The sequence below is a fragment of the Diorhabda sublineata genome, chromosome 1 (genome assembly GCF_026230105.1).
Source record: "Diorhabda sublineata isolate icDioSubl1.1 chromosome 1, icDioSubl1.1, whole genome shotgun sequence".
Lineage (NCBI taxonomy): Eukaryota > Metazoa > Arthropoda > Insecta > Coleoptera > Chrysomelidae > Diorhabda > Diorhabda sublineata.
In genome coordinates, this window is record NC_079474.1 from 11,338,288 (window position 1) to 11,356,443 (window position 18,156).

Sequence of the window (18,156 nt, forward strand, 5' to 3'; positions counted from 1 at the left end):
TTGTTTAGATTAGCCTGTAGGCGTTTTAAAATCCATTAGGAAAGTAGATTAAGCAGACCCTTTAAGGCTTCAGACAGATGTGGTAGTAGAAATAAGCAATGTGTTCAGTACAAGGGTTGCAACTATCTCAAATCTGATATTGCCGTAGTAAAATTGACAATTCCAATGGTGAACTTAACTCAAAACATGTTGTCATACGAGCGCCATTTGAGAAGATACTTCATCTTGGTCAAAAATGGAATTGAATCAGCTGCTGTGCCAGAAAACATCGATGCTGTATGCAAACTAATATTGCAATATCGTCATATGGCGTACCGTGAGATTGAGGCGTTAATTCCACTCGCATACATGGCTGCCAAAAAGATTTGTTCGCGTTGCTTAATTTGACAATCGGTCAAAAAAACCTCGTGTCGATTGGTGCAAAGAAAGGATTAAAAAATTCAATCGCGTTACTTCAAAAGATCGTGACGAATCATGGATCTGTGTATACGAACCCGAAAATAAACAAAAATCGACTGTATGGGTCTTTCAAGACGAGCCAAACCCAAAAAAATTTGTTCGAAGCAAATGATCGCCTATTTTTCCGAAATAACTGGACATATCGCTACCGTTCCATTAGAGCAACGTAGAACTGTCAATTCTGAATGGTACACCAGCATTTGGTTGCCAGAAGTGTTTCCAGTAATCCGCCGTTTGGCACGCAATGATTTCTTCTTAGATTGTCTCAAACGCATTCAAAAGTTTATTGATAATAACGGAGACTATTTTGGAAAACAATAAAGCCATATCCAATTATAAATATTTGTCTATGGCAAAATTTAAGTGGCAACGTTTAAATACATTTAGTCCAGAGATGCTCTAAATTTTTCAAACCCACAAAATGATGGTTAACTTTTTTTGTTACCCATATTATCCCCAAAATGTTATCCTGATGGAAAAGTACTTTTTTCTGAATGCAATCAATAAAAAATGATCGCCATCATTTATCCAGCTGATAAAACCGACTTTTCATATATTCCTGGTATTTAGTAACCAGATTCATAGACTGTTTTGGAAAAGGGATATGTTGTCTAATGATTCAAGCATTAAACAAAAATTTTTGTTGTTTATTATTATTATTATTATTATTATTATTACAATAAGGAACAGAGTAAGCCCTGAAATATACTATATATATTACAAAAATTAAAGTAATTAAAGTACCAACTTTTATTATAATTTTTTTCAATTTTTTGATAATATTAATAGAGAAAAAAATATTGAAAATTCAGAAATTTTGTAGGTAGTTTAAACATTTCAGTAAGGCTGCAATATGGCATACTTATATATTTATGCTGAGGTTAATAGATTTTTATGTCTCTCATGTACATTTTGTATTTTTGCACGAAAAACAAGTTTTTCCCTCAATTAAATATTCGACATTTTTAAAAATGTCGTCATATTGTCTTTAATACTTCAACACTCGATGTCTCAAAATTAATAGGATCCGTGCTCATAAATTCTTGTTTTAGCTCCATGAATATGTCATTCTATCGATCTGTCTATCGCAGATTTTGACAGTCATAAATTTGTTACTTGTGACAAAATAACTAACCATTATGTATCTTACTTACATGGTTAAAATTATTAAATTATTAAAATAATTGAAAATTCAAAAATTTTGTAGGTAGTTTAAAGATTTCAGTAATTCAGTATTCTAAAATATTATTAAACATTGATTTATCACAAGATTTGCCGGAAACTGAGAGAAAAAACTCTCAAGGAATCTCAAACACACCTTGGAGCAGTGAAGCAAGAATTATTTAAATTAAAAAAAAAATAACTCAGTTGATAAAAGTGGGAACGATATGAGAAAAAATAATTTTGGATAGTTTCTTAGAATAGATTTTTTGATCAATATTAATAGAGATAAAAATTATTGAAAATTCAAAAATTTTGTAGGTAGTTTAAAGATTTCAGTAAGGCCGCCATATTGCGTGATGTCATAAGTATAAAATAAACACTGAACATATAATGCAAAGTAAATACGACAGTTATTCTCTCGGTTATTCTAAAATATTATTAAATTTTGATTAATCCGAAAAATGGTATTTAAATCGTATTTTGTGCCAGGATGTCAAAATACCAAGACTAAAACACCTCATAAAGTTTTTTTATGCCAAGAAATACAAAAAACCATGGTTTGAAAGTGTTGTTTTGACGATCCTGCGGGATGTAATTGTTTTTGTTACCAGCATCATTTTAATATAAGTTAGATTCAAATTCAACTTATTTCAATATTTTACAGTAATTAAGTTCATTATGTTTTCAATTTTTAATGTGATTATGTAATAATGTAAGAGCTTAACCTATAAAAGATTAATTCACTTATATATAGAAAATGTTTCATTTATACGTAACTAATGAATAAAAACTGAATTATAACAGTACACCGCTACGTTGCCGGCAACGATAACCTCGTGATCATCAAGCAGACAAGTGCTCAATGTTTCTATCAAACCAACGATAATCGTTTTCTTATGTAGTTAAAAATTTGAAATTTTCGCGATTTTAAATTCAATATTTAGATATTATTTTTTCACTTTGGATTAAATATTTCACTTTCCGACATTATTTCATATCAAGACTTATAAGATAAACAAAAAAATAAATATTTTTTGAAAAATGCAAGCACCTTATTGTTTTTTATATCGATAAGATCGAAAAAGAAGATCTCGTCATTAGAGATTTAACTGCACGTATTTCGAAATTATAGAGTCTCGTTTAATGATAGTCCAGGTGTGGCGCAATGTAAAGAATTTACAATAAAATTTAATAGTAATTTTATTTCTGAAACCAATATAATAATGATAACAAAAAGGAATGTCCGATGTTGTTGATGTTTTTTTTTTTACCGTAATACGTGATATTTAAAGTTCTACAATTACTAATTTTCTCTGCCGTACCATATAATTATTACACGTATAACCACACATTAAATTTAATTAAAAAAAGAAAACGGGATGATGATCTTTATATAGGGCAATAAAAATTATCACTAGATGAAAATAATACGATGACTCTTTTGGAAAATATTCCTAATTCAATGCGAAGATGTCAAACGATTTCATCAGCCAAAAAAGCGATAGCAACTGTTTTTTCGAGATATTCTACCCATCGACTATCTTCTAAATGATGAAATTACAACAAAACTGAAGAAAAAGACGCATTTTTTCATTCACCATCCACCGTATTTACCACATCTAATCGCTATCGACTTTTCTTACCTTAAAGTTTGACTTGCAAGAGAGATTTTTATCCGACGATGACGTATACGCTTATTTTAATTAGAACGTATAAATTTTGTTTGATATTTTAACGATATTGAGGTTAGGATTCTTGTCGAGATATAACCAATAACTCTTTTATGAACATATCTTTTTATTTTTCGAAATTACTTAAGTAGGAAATGAAAAATTCAGTATTAATATTTATCTGGTATACACAATAATACTCTGCGTGCTCTTTCTATGACTGTAACTCGAGAAGCTCGATAAATTCAGTACTGTTTAATGCGTAATATGGCGAGTAGTAGTCGAGAAAATCGCTTTTTTCGCGACTTTTCGAAATATCTCATACTTTGGGACCATTATTAATAACAATATACTATAATAGAGTGTTTGAGTTATCAGCTGTTGCATTTCTAGATCTAGATCTCTTTATTTAATTGTCTTGCTGATATTGGGTAATTTCTCTTTCATATTTACGTATCCGTTGCCATCTGCGAAGATGGTACCAGAAGTACATGGCCCAGGAACGAAAACACAAAAATTATGAAAAAAAATATATTCATTTTCATTTCACCTTCAAAGTTCGATGCCATTTTCATAATAAGAATCGTGCAGGTCTTCATTGTTGGAAAATTTCAGACCATTGAGCCATTTATACAAATTTGGGAACAGAAAATAATCCGAGGGGACTGAATCTGGCGAATAGGGACCATGAGGTAGCAATTCATTAATTTTGGCCATTACAATAACGGATGTGTCAACTAGTGCATTATCTTGATGAAACAACGCTTTCTTCTTAGTCAAATGCTGCCGTTTTTGCTTGATTTTTTCGCTCAAATTTTGCATAAGTTCACAAAATACTAGCCATTGATTAACTTTAAGCAAGGTGAAGTGTTTCACTTTATCAAATAACTCTATATAGAAAAATTCCAATCGGTGAAAGGCGGACGAATATTATAATAGTGAATAAAAAATCAAATCAATTCTACTTTAAATTATAAATAATGATATTCAATTGAATAAATTTAATCAGTTAATGGCGTTAAACACCGTGGGAATTGGAAATTGAGGCAGACTACTAGAATTTAAGAACTGAACAACAACGAAAATTTTCATTTTTTTTCCTATTATATTTGTTTTCGTAATGGTTTAAACAATTATTACTTACCAGAATGTCTTACGACTACTATCAAGCAAGTGGTAACATCGTCTGCCCCGAGGATGCTAACATTTTCTAAAAATACAAAATTTTATTACTGCATATATTTTTTTATAAGGATAATTAAAAAATGTCTACTAAAAATTCATTCAATAATTTTATTAATTTCTATAGAAAAAAAAAAAGCTGATAATAAATTTCTGATTTGATAAGTAATTCAATAATCAGTAAAATAAACGCAACTAACAAAATAACGATTTAAATTTAATTAATAATATTGAAAAGTGTCTCCAAAATATACAAAATCTTGTTAAAAATGTTTATACTATCTTCCAACCCGATAATTGAACTAGAATAGATATATCTTTGTACTGATGAGGTTCAAAAAATCAAAACCGCTGTCTATATTTCATTTTCTATCAACAAATCATCAGATGGAATATATCCTTCAAATTTATCTACATTTAATTCTTTAAAATGGATTTTCAGTTTCTTGATTATGCTGGTAATTAATTTTCGCGATTTTGGGGATTACCTCTAATATTGGAAAGATTCCTTGGCAGCATGTGGGGTAATAGAATATTGTGAACTGTACGAAAGTGAGAAAAGAAAGAAAGAGACGAGAATAAAAATAAAGGAAACATCGACAAACAAACAAAATAAACTGAAATAACAAAAAAATAGATCTAAATTCAATTAATAGTAAAGAAAAATGTCTGCAAAATACATAAAAAAACTTTCGAATTTCTTTGAAAATGTTCAGTCAATTTGTTTATAACCTGATAATTGAACTAGAAGAGATATTTCTTTGTACTGATGAGACCCAAAAAGTCAAAACCGCTGTCTATATTTCATATTCAATGAACAAATCATTAAAAGAACGATATCCTTCAAATTTATCTACATTTAATGTTTTAAAATGGATTTTCAGTTCTTTGATGGTCCTGGAAATCAATTTTTCCAACTTTGTGATTTGGTTCTGATATAGGAAAGATTCCTCTGCAGCATTTGGGATCATAGAACGATGTAAACTTCACGAAAGTGAGAAAACGAAAAGAAAGAAAGAATTGGAAATAAAAATAAAGGCAAACAAACGGAATAAACTGAAATAACAAAAAAAAGGATTCAAATTTAATTAATAATATAGAAAAATGTCCTCGAAACATACAAAAACTTTCGAATTTTTTTGAATATTTTCATTCAATGCGTTTCTAACCTGATAATTGAACTAGAAGAGATATTTCTTTGTACTGATGAGACCCAAAAAGTCAAAACCGCTGTCTATATTTCATATTCAATGAACAAATCATTAAAAGAACGATATCCTTCAAATTTATCTACATTTAATGTTTTAAAATGGATTTTCAGTTCTTTGATTGTCCTGGAAATCAATTTTTCCAACTTTGTGATTTGGTTCTGATATAGGAAAGATTCCTCTGCAGCATTTGGGATCATAGAACGATGTAAACTTCACGAAAGTGAGAAAACGAAAAGAAAGAAAGAATTGGAAATAAAAATAAAGGCAAACAAACGGAATAAACTGAAATAACAAAAAAAAAGGATTCAAATTTAATTAATAATATAGAAAAATGTCCTCGAAACAAACAAAAACTTTCGAATTTTTTTGAATATTTTCATTCAATGCGTTTCTAACCTGATAATTGAACTAGAAGAGATATTTCTTTGTACTGATGAGACCCAAAAAGTCAAAACCGCTGTCTATATTTCATATTCTATGAACAAATCATTAAATGAACGATATCCTTCAAATTTATCTACATTTAATGTTTTAAAATGGATTTTCAGTTCTTTGATTGTCCTGGAAATCAATTTTTCCAACTTTGTGATTTGGTTCTGATATAGGAAAGATTCCTCTGCAGCATTTGGGATCATAGAACGATGTAAACTTCACGAAAGTGAGAAAACGAAAAGAAAGAAAGAATTGGAAATAAAAATAAAGGCAAACAAACGGAATAAACTGAAATAACAAAAAAAAAGGATTCAAATTTAATTAATAATATAGAAAAATGTCCTCGAAACAAACAAAAACTTTCGAATTTTTTTGAATATTTTCATTCAATGCGTTTCTAACCTGATAATTGAACTAGAAGAGATATTTCTTTGTACTGATGAGACCCAAAAAGTCAAAACCGCTGTCTATATTTCATATTCTATGAACAAATCATTAAATGAACGATATCCTTCAAATTTATCTACATTTAATGTTTTAAAATGTATTTTCAGTTCTTTGATTGTCCTGGAAATCAATTTTTCCAACTTTGTGATTTGGTTCTGATATAGGAAAGATTCCTCTGCAGCATTTGGGATCATAGAACGATGTAAACTTCACGAAAGTGAGAAAACGAAAAGAAAGAAAGAATTGGAAATAAAAATAAAGGCAAACAAACGGAATAAACTGAAATAACAAAAAAAAGGATTCAAATTTAATTAATAATATAGAAAAATGTCCTCGAAACATACAAAAACTTTCGAATTTTTTTGAATATTTTCATTCAATGCGTTTCTAACCTGATAATTGAACTAGAAGAGATATTTCTTTGTACTGATGAGACCCAAAAAGTCAAAACCGCTGTCTATATTTCATATTCTATGAACAAATCATTAAATGAACGATATCCTTCAAATTTATCTACATTTAATGTTTTAAAATGGATTTTCAGTTCTTTGATTGTCCTGGAAATCAATTTTTCCAACTTTGTGATTTGGTTCTGATATAGGAAAGATTCCTCTGCAGCTTTTGGGATCATAGAACGATGTAAACTTCACGAAAGTGAGAAAACGAAAAGAAAGAAAGAATTGGAAATAAAAATAAAGGCAAACAAACGGAATAAACTGAAATAACAAAAAAAAGGATTCAAATTTAATTAATAATATTGAAAAATGTCCTCGAAACATACAAAAACTTTCGAATTTTTTTGAATATTTTCATTCAATGCGTTTCTAACCTGATAATTGAACTAGAAGAGATATTTCTTTGTACTGATAAGACCCAAAAAGTCAAAACCGCTGTCTATATTCCATATTCTATGAACAAATCATTAAATGAACGATATCCTTCAAATTTATCTACATTTAATGTTTTAAAATGGATTTTCAGATCTTTGATTGTCCTGGAAATCAATTTTTCCAACTTTGTGATTTGGTTCTGATATAGGAAAGATTCCTCTGCAGCATTTGGGATCATAGAACGATGTAAACTTCACGAAAGTGAGAAAACGAAAAGAAAGAAAGAATTGGAAATAAAAATAAAGGCAAACAAACGGAATAAACTGAAATAACAAAAAAAAGGATTCAAATTTAATTAATAATATAGAAAAATGTCCTCGAAACATACAAAAACTTTCGAATTTTTTTGAATATTTTCATTCAATGCGTTTCTAACCTGATAATTGAACTAGAAGAGATATTTCTTTGTACTGATGAGACCCAAAAAGTCAAAACCGCTGTCTATATTTCATATTCTATGAACAAATCATTAAATGAACGATATCCTTCAAATTTATCTACATTTAATGTTTTAAAATGGATTTTCAGTTCTTTGATTGTCCTGGAAATCAATTTTTCCAACTTTGTGATTTGGTTCTGATATAGGAAAGATTCCTCTGCAGCATTTGGGATCATAGAACGATGTAAACTTCACGAAAGTGAGAAAACGAAAAGAAAGAAAGAATTGGAAATAAAAATAAAGGCAAACAAACGGAATAAACTGAAATAACAAAAAAAAGGATTCAAATTTAATTAATAATATTGAAAAATGTCCTCGAAACATACAAAAACTTTCGAATTTTTTTGAATATTTTCATTCAATGCGTTTCTAACCTGATAATTGAACTAGAAGAGATATTTCTTTGTACTGATAAGACCCAAAAAGTCAAAACCGCTGTCTATATTCCATATTCTATGAACAAATCATTAAATGAACGATATCCTTCAAATTTATCTACATTTAATGTTTTAAAATGGATTTTCAGTTCTTTGATTGTCCTGGAAATCAATTTTTCCAACTTTGTGATTTGGTTCTGATATAGGAAAGATTCCTCTGCAGCATTTGGGATCATAGAACGATGTAAACTTCACGAAAGTGAGAAAACGAAAAGAAAGAAAGAATTGGAAATAAAAATAAAGGCAAACAAACGGAATAAACTGAAATAACAAAAAAAAGGATTCAAATTTAATTAATAATATTGAAAAATGTCCTCGAAACATACAAAAACTTTCGAATTTTTTTGAATATTTTCATTCAATGCGTTTCTAACCTGATAATTGAACTAGAAGAGATATTTCTTTGTACTGATAAGACCCAAAAAGTCAAAACTGCTGTCTATATTCCATATTCTATGAACAAATCATTAAATGAACGATATCCTTCAAATTTATCCACATTTAATTCTTTAAAATGGATTTTCAGTTCCTTTATTATCCTGGAAATCAATTTTTGCGATTCTGGGGATTAGTTCTACTTTTGGAAAGAGTCCTCTATGGGATATAAGATGATAGAATGGGACGAGAAGAAAATAAAAATAGAAAAAAATGATCGACAAAAAATGGTTCTCGAAACATTGTGAAATGGTTAGGTTAGGTGCTGATGAACCAGTTGGTGAAAAATATTAAAATATACTTACTGTCGTGTGGTACAGTGGCAGCCAGTTCCCTCTGTTGAACATAAAGCAAACCGACAGTTCCTATTATTTTATTCGGTACATTGAGTAACTGTCCGGCTGTTTCCCTATAAATCGGATGTGTCAGGTATAAAGATCGGGAATCTAGAGGGCAGTCTTCTTGTAGAACCCCGTTTAGAACTAATACCATCTTAAATACGAGGAATCTACAACGAATAAAATACAGAATATAGTAACAATAGCAATAAATAATTTATTCGAAACGACCGATTGGTTCCATTGTTGCATTTGAGGTCACAAAGTGAATTATGATTAATTTATTCAAATCAAGTTTATTAATCACGTGTCAGATGATGTAGGTACACGTATATAAGATATTGAGAAGCATTAAATATCCGACTAAATAAATCGTCAATCGTTTAAACTGATCGTTTTTTTTTTCGTATTTATTGTTTTCGTGACCTTAAAAAAGAGACCCACACTTTTTTTAGTAAATATTTGGGTGTACTATCTTATTTTTATTCATAAAAACTGATATTTGACATAAAATTGTTAACTGACTCCCTCTGGCTGCTAGAGATTCGTCTTATATATTATGATCATATTCTAGAAACTTCGTTTCTTGGAAATCTCTAGTGTACCGTAAACATCGTAGAAAACGATCAAGAAAACATGATAAAAGAATAGGCTAGAAAAAAGTCTGTTATAAATATACAGGTGAAACCAATAACAACGTGTTGAAAACAGTTTAGTAAAGGGTGTCCCAAAATTAACGCAAGATTTGATTTAAATAGGGTACACAGTTTCAAGTCTTTTGATTGTAATTATTTTATTGAATCACAAATTACGTATGATAAGTAATTCATGGAGAAACGCATCGGACAAATGACTTTGCATACACATACGCACATACACTTGTTTCTCGAAATTTTCCATGACCATTGTGCATAAATTTGGGTGAATTTCGTTGATGCAATCTCCTTTAATGCCCAAGAAGTTAGAGGTTTGTTATCTAAACCTGTGGTTTTAAATAATCCCATAAAAAGAAATCTAATGGTATTAAATCGCACGATCTTGGGGGCTAATTATGATCATAAAATTGAGAGAGTACACGCCATAGAAATATATCCTAATTGAAGTGTTACATATATCAATATCGGCAAAAATATATATGTAATCATATCGCGATATCATCAAAAGTAACAGTTGCTGCTTGACCAGCCATATTTTCAAAAAAGTATTTTCCAATTATGTCTCCAGTCCAAAATGCACACCAAACAATGACACGTCACATATGGCTTCTCAGAACTCCAAAACCGAAAATTTGGCGATTAACAAATTCATCAAAGTGAAAATTTGCTTGTTGATGTTCAACAAATTCTCTTCGATATGCGTCGTCATTAGACTTGAGTTTCATAGGTCATAGTTACATTGTGAGCGCCCAAAACGCTGTTAAACACACAGGCGTCCAGATAGGCCCGCCGTGTCCCACTTGACGTTAACAAAGGTCGATGTCCTTTGAAAATCCCATCAGACGCTTTGGCTTGAACCCTTTGATGTCAGTAGGCAAGCTGTGAGGTATGTCCACGTGTTTAAACAGCGCTCACAGATGACTTGCTATGCGGTTTCATCCTCCTCCATGTACCAGAGGCACTCCGGATCGTCCGTGATGCCCACGTCGTCTTAGATCACAGTACGTCTATTTAGCTGGAGCAATTCTTGGTGTGAGACCCCCAAGGCGCATCAATGTGCGCCTTTGCTTGTCTCATGCGAGGTATCTCTATCTATCTTTGCGAGTCCGCCTTACAAGTATACACCAAGGATGGGTTCTGGGCCCATTGGTGGGTTCGCCGATCCCAGTCTGGCGAGTGAATCCTCCTCGTCGTTGCCTTTGCTGCCCGATTGACCGAGCACCCAAACGAGCTGAATGTTGTAGCCATCACTAACGAGATTTTGTAGGATTTTCTTACACTCCAGCATTAGCCAAGGGCGCTCCTTTTTGTCTTGTTTGCAGCTCTTTTACTTAAGCAGTTTGAGGTAGAGCGTGGATTGAGTATCGCGCATCCGCATTCCATCACAACGAAGACATCGGCTTGGAAGACGGTAGGTTTGAGTTCTCAATTTGGCAAGAGTACGATAAGCCACCCCAAGACGATCATCATGAAACTATCGATGATACGAGAAATCGATTTATCATATCGGAAATATTTACTTCAGGAGATACCGAAAGTGTCCATTATCTCAGATATCGAATCAAGATCTATCTGTGTGTATAAAAGTCATGATGATTGACGCAATCGCAGAAGAGTTTCTGTGAAAAAGTATGCAAATGCATCAGTTTTATCAAAAAACCTAACCTAACCTTACAAAAACTACTAAATTTTCATTTTATGTATTGATTTTTCGTGAAAATAATGCGTTTGCATACTTTTTCATCATGATTTTTCACACACACATAAGATCTATCGAATAAAGTTATCTATGGTTCGATATCTGAGATAATGGTCACTTCCGGAACCTCCGGAAGTAAATATTTCCGCATAAAATAGATATGATAAAATTCTCGTAATATCAATAGTCTATTTATAAAGTTTCTTGATGATCCTTGTGGGGTGGTTTATCATACTTGTGCCTTCCATTTTTACTAACCCTAATCTGTCAGCTGTCGATTTAGTTTTTTTAGAGTTGTCGATACTGCACTGCATAAATGGCGGAAAATTTAAATCTTGCGTTAATTTTGTGACACCCTTTAGAATAAAATAGTTTTTGACAGTTAATATCAACTCATGAATAGAACTTTTTCATTCCGTGACAGTTTTTGTTACAATTGTTAATTTTTTATTTGTGAAATAGACATTCGAAAATTTTAATCATTATATTTTTAATCGTGTTTTTGATCATGTACTACCCCGTATAAATAAAATGGTAAAGTATTAAAATAACAATTTACTAAAGCCAATTATATCGTCACAAACTTTTCAAACTTGTCAGTCGTATATATCCTCATCTTGACCGTTCAAAATCCTCCTATAGCGTCAACATTTTTGTAATACTAACTAGCTGGTGAACAGCGAAGCTACCACGTTGCCAAATCTCGATTTTTAAAATCTCATTCAACAAAACAGTGCCTTAAGACTTGATAAACTGATATTAATAAATGTCTTCTGGGCTTTGGCGCATGTATAATTTTCTCTGTAGTTCGATACTCGAAAGCTACATCTCGTATTTCCAGAAACAACTTTGGAAAAAATGAACGAAAAGGCATGTCCTGTATTAATTGAAAATTTTTGGCAAAACAAATTATAGAAGCCAAGGATTGGCTTAATAAACATTGAAAAGCGGTTTACTAAGTTAAAACTATGCGAAATGTAGTGGATGCTACTACCGAAGAAAAAGTCCACAAAATATTTTCGTATAACAGTAAATTGAAGCTGATTGAGATTGCATAGACTCCAAAAAAATACGAGGTTTTCCCCAGTAGTACCTGGACCAACAAAGAAAACACGAGAAGTCGATAAAATTGCTTATTTCAAGACTTTTCGAAATATCTCATACTTTAGGACCATTAATAATAACAATATACTATGTATAATAGAGTGTGTTTGATTTATCAGCTGCTGTATTTTTTGATCTACAATTATTTCCTCTTTATTTAATTGTCTTGCTGATATTGGATAATTTCTCTTTCATATTTACGAATCCAATGCCTGCGAGGATGGTCCAAGAAGTACGTGACCAAACAAAAAAATTTTGGAAACAAAATATAATTATTTTTCAACGTAATCTCCTTTTAGCTCCATACACTTTTCCCAGCGATATTCAATAAGTTCCATACCCTTTTTCTTTAACCGCCGAGACATTTTGTCAAGCCTAGGAACAGAAAATAATTCGAGGGAGCCAAATCCGGCGAATAGAGTGGATAACAACTCTGTCTTCTTAGCCAAATGCGGTCGTTTTTGCTTGATTTCTTCGATCATCTGTTGCAATAGGTTTGCCGTTAATAGTTTTTCCTTTTTGAAGATCCCAAAAGACCGTCCCAATGACCTTGCGGGTCTTTGACTTCTTTAGAGCCGGCTCTTCCTTTTCACTCCATTGTTTTGATTGTTTTATTTTGGGTGTGAAGGGATGGACCCACATTTTATCTATTGTTATGAAACGCAACAAAAATTCGGTTTTATTTTTGTCAAATATTGCCAAACACTCGATGGAAACAACTATGGATATTCAAAACTTCTATCAAAGTGTTTTACGAGATATTCAATGATAATAAACCCGAATTTTTGCATCGATATGTGAAAATGATCCAATCGACTATCAAATGAATGGAATGAATCGTGAAAAGACGCAAAAATCGGCTAGCAAGGTTCATCATCATCATTTAGCATCAGTTTTTTGGGATGCGCATGGTATTAATAACGAAAAAAACATAAACAGTCAATAAAAACGGCTCTATTTGAAGAAAAGAAAGTTCTGTATCATCAAGAAAATGCACCCTGTCATAAATAAATGTAATTGCATGAATTGGGCTCCAAATTATTTCCAAATCCTTCATTTTCCTCAAATTTATCCCTCAGCGTCTTTTTTCTGTTCTCAAACCTCAAAACGATACTCCTTGGACAGAAATTTGAAGCCGATAAAGAGGTTATCGCCTATATTGAGGTTAAAGACAAATTTTACCAAATTTTCCAATCCCACTGTCAGAGCAAACCTCCAAAATAATTTGTATTGAAATTTCCTGATATTTTGTTTATGTGGCAACATCCCTCGATTAAATATCTCGCCGTACAACTAACGATAAGTTCGAGGTGCGTTCTTCAATGTTAAATCCGCAATAAATCCTCTCGGAACTGTTCATAAACCATAATCCGAGTTGAGAAATATCACGGGCCAAGTCCGTAACGCCGGACAGTCCATTTATCAAATAATGACGGGCAAGAATAAATTAACATTGTCTTAGAATGAACTGCGGGATTAAATGGCATTAAGTGATTTATCATAAAATCCAATATCCTCGCCAACTTCCCGCTTCGTTTTATTTTCAATCTTCAGGATTTATTCATTAACTACGAGGATGGTGCCAGAAGTAACTAGCCTGGCCTAGAGATGGCGGTAGTTGCTTGAAAAATACCACTGCATTTGGAATTTGGAAGTTTCACGCTTGAGGACGCCAAGTATTTGTTTGGCAGCCATCAATAACGAACAGAGTTTAAACCTATGAAGACCAACATGACAATAGTGGGCCAAAGAGGTTGCGACTTCAGAAATGTTGAAGAAAATCCACAAAGTTATACTGGATGATCATCGACTGAAAGTGCGCGAGCTAGCAGACATAGTAGACATTTCAAAAAGTTCGGTACATCCCAAATTAACTGAAAATTTGGATATGAGACATGAGCTGCAAGATGGGTGCCGCGTTTGCTCACAATATAACAAAAACAACGTTGTGAAGATGTTTCCATCGAGAAGAAGAATAAAGAGTTGTTTCATCAAGACAATGCACTAGCCAAAATTGATGAATTAAAGCTTGAATTGCTATTTCATGCACCCTATTTCCCAGATTTAAACCCCTCGGATTATTTTCTTTACCTATACTTGGAAAAATTGCTTGATGTTGAAATATTTTCCAACAATGAAGAGGTGATGTGGTTAGTTAAAGGCTATTTTGAGGTACTTGACGATTCTTATAATAAAAAATCTTTTTTTTTTCCAAAACTTTTGTGTTTTATTTGCTGCGCAGGTACTTCTGGAACCATTCTCTTATATAACTGTATTTGTAGGGTTGTAAAAAAGAAATAGTTCAGCAGCTTTATGGCCGAAACCCACTAGCAACACGCCACACCACCCCCCGCCACGTGTTTCTATTTATTTCAATTGTCTGCGTACACACTAAGCCCACTAAACTCCACCCCTTCCCACGGGGGACGATTCAAAATTGTCTCATATAATGGGAAAACATATGCACATATATTCAACACGTAGCGTGGCGTGGCGTGTTGCTAGTGGGTTTATACGTTCCAAAAATCATTCCATGGGATTCAAAGTAATATTTACGTAACTTTATATCGATTTCTGTTATAAAATATTGATATGAACACCTGTTTTAGATATTGTAAAAAGGAAAACGACATTCTAGGGGATGATTCGCTCCGAATATCACTACACAAAAACTGTAATTTTTGATCTTGTCAGAATTTATTTGATTATATGTTGACCCGCTAACTTGACAGACCTGTTAATTTATTTATGTTCGTGTTTTAGAAATTGATGTTTTCGCAATATATTTTTGTTTTTGGAAAAATTCATTGCAGAGAGCGAATTTTAGGTTAAATAATGAGGTTTAAATTTGTGATTGGGGTGTTAACTATACCCAAATGTTAAAGTGAAGTAAATGAATAAATACATCTGTTTTTTTTATATTGTATAAACGACTATAATAAAGATAATTCTTGTAGAGATAAACTAGAAGAAGAAAAAACTTACCAACTTAATTGGAGCACAGCTGCTGACAGACTAAAAGATTGATATGTTATCAACTTATTTCTCTTTCATAAAATATTATTATATCAATATGTTTATAATATTTTTAACATATGAGTAATTATAAATAACATGAATTCAATAAATGATATTTATTTATCTTTATATTTATAACAAATTTTAGAAAACATAATGAATTTTTAAAATAGTTCTTTACAAACAAATGATTCAGTTGAAATGTTTTATGTAAAAAAAATCAAACGATCAAAATCCTGTTCAATGTTCACCCAGGTTATCAATTTTTCTCGTAAATTATCTTTTAATCAATTATCAACAAAACACCCTGTATATTATAAAACTGACATCACATAAATCTAATCTACCACCAAATTTTTGTTTGATTGTTCCCAGTACTTGTAGTAAGCCCACAATTCGCTGATTTCTTTCGAATATTTTGGAAGACCATCTGAAGAAGATTTTGGTGTTTAGAAACGGCTTCTAATCCAGTACAAAACACCCTGTATGTTATGAAGTTGATATCACATAAATCTAATCTACCACCAAATTTTTGTTTGATTGTTCCCAGTACTTGTAGTAAGCCCACAATTCGCTAATTTCTTTCGAATATTTTGGAAGACCATCTGAAGAAGATTTTGGTGTTTAGAAACGGCTTCTAATCCAGTACAAAACACCCTGTATGTTATGAAGTTGATATCACATAAATCTAATCTACCACCAAATTTTTATTTGATTGTTCCCAGTACTTGTAGTAAGCCCACAATTCGCTGATTTCTTTCGAATATTTTGGAAGACCATCTGAAGAAGATTTTGGTGTTTGGAAACGGCTTCTAATCCAGTACAAAACACCCTGTATGTTATGAAGTTGATATCACAGAAATCTAATCTACCACCAAATTTTTTTTTGATTGTTCCCAGTACTTGTAGTAAGCCCACAATTCGCTGATTTCTTTCGAATATTTTGGAAGACCATCTGAAGAAGATTTTGGTGTTTGGAAACGGCTTCTAATCCAGTACAAAACACCCTGTATGTTATGAAGTTGATATCACAGAAATCTAATCTACCACCAAATTTTTGTTTGATTGTTCCCAGTACTTGTAGTAAGCCCACAATTCGCTGATTTCTTTCGAATATTTTGGAAGACCATCTGAAGAAGATTTTGGTGTTTGGAAACGGCTTCTAATCCAGTACAAAACACCCTGTATGTTATGAAGTTGATATCACAGAAATCTAATCTACCACCAAATTTTTATTTGATTGTTCCCAGTACTTGTAGTAAGCCCACAATTCGCTGATTTCTTTCGAATATTTTGGAAGACCATCTGAAGAAGATTTTGGTGTTTGGAAACGGCTTCTAATCCAGTACAAAACACCCTGTATGTTATGAAGTTGATATCACAGAAATCTAATCTACCACCAAATTTTTGTTTGATTGTTCCCAGTACTTGTAGTAAGCCCACAATTCGCTGATTTCTTTCGAATATTTTGGAAGACCATCTGAAGAAGATTTTGGTGTTTGGAAACGGCTTCTAATCCAGTACAAAACACCCTGTATGTTATGAAGTTGATATCACAGAAATCTAATCTACCACCAAATTTTTATTTGATTGTTCCCAGTACTTGTAGTAAGCCCACAATTCGCTGATTTCTTTCGAATATTTTGGAAGACCATCTGAAGAAGATTTTGGTGTTTGGAAACGGCTTCTAATCCAGTACAAAACACCCTGTATGTTATGAAGTTGATATCACAGAAATCTAATCTACCACCAAATTTTTGTTTGATTGTTCCCAGTACTTGTAGTAAGCCCACAATTCGCTGATTTCTTTCGAATATTTTGGAAGACCATCTGAAGAAGATTTTGGTGTTTAGAAACGGCTTCCAATCCAGTACAAAACACCCTGTATGTTATGAAGTTGATATCACAGAAATCTAATCTACCACCAAATTTTTGTTTGATTGTTCCCGGTACTTGTAGTAAGCCAAACATTCACTGAGTTCTTCTAAATCTGTATGGAAGACCATCTGAAGAAGATTTTTGTGCTACCTCCAATCGTTTTTCCATTAAATTTTTTGCTTCAGATATCCCTCTCTCCTCGTTATTAAAAAAATTTTTTTAATATAAAAAGTTTGTCGAACTGGCATTTAGATGATCAACATCGAATTTTTTGACCATTTACCAAGGGTACCAACGAGGTACGACGCCACGTTGTTTAGTGTGAAAATATTGGGTAGCGGAGTTTGAACGAGGCCATACGACCTGCGAATACCAGCATCGCAATGGTCGACCAAATGAGAGAAATGTTGAAGAAAACCGACAAAGCGGTACTGGATCATCGTAGACTTAGTAGACATTTCAAAAAGTGCGGTACATCGCATGTTAACTGAAAATTTGGACATGAGGAAGCTGGGCGCAAGATGGGTGCCGCGTTTGCTCTCAATGGAACAAAAACAACGTCGTGAAGATGTTTCCATGAGAGTTTGGCAATTTTCCGCCGAAATAAAGCCGTTTTATAACCATGGATAAAACGTGAGTCCATCACTTCATACTCGAAACAAAATAATAATCAAAACAATGGACTGAAAAGAGAGAA

The 18,156-nt window shown here is 32.2% G+C and overlaps 2 protein-coding genes across 4 annotated transcripts in view; one reads left to right on the forward strand and one right to left on the reverse strand.

Moving 5' to 3' along the window:
- Nucleotides 1-18,156, forward strand: part of LOC130443118 (glycerol kinase-like) — an 87,556-nt gene that overhangs the window by 42,688 nt on the left and 26,712 nt on the right. The window lies entirely within an intron of this gene.
- Nucleotides 1-18,156, reverse strand: part of LOC130443143 (protein N-terminal asparagine amidohydrolase) — a 32,171-nt gene that overhangs the window by 5,325 nt on the left and 8,690 nt on the right. Inside the window, exons 1-3 of one of the 2 annotated variants that reach the window (XM_056777636.1) lie at nucleotides 15,549-15,624; nucleotides 9,072-9,274; nucleotides 4,438-4,503 (exon numbers count right to left, since the gene is read on the reverse strand). In XM_056777636.1, the coding sequence (XP_056633614.1) occupies nucleotides 4,438-4,503; nucleotides 9,072-9,258 (253 nt within the window). In that variant the 5' untranslated portion in view covers nucleotides 9,259-9,274; nucleotides 15,549-15,624. Of the gene's footprint in view, nucleotides 1-4,437; nucleotides 4,504-9,071; nucleotides 9,275-15,548; nucleotides 15,625-18,156 lie in introns of those variants that run through there. The other variant, XM_056777646.1, reaches the window with a different exon arrangement.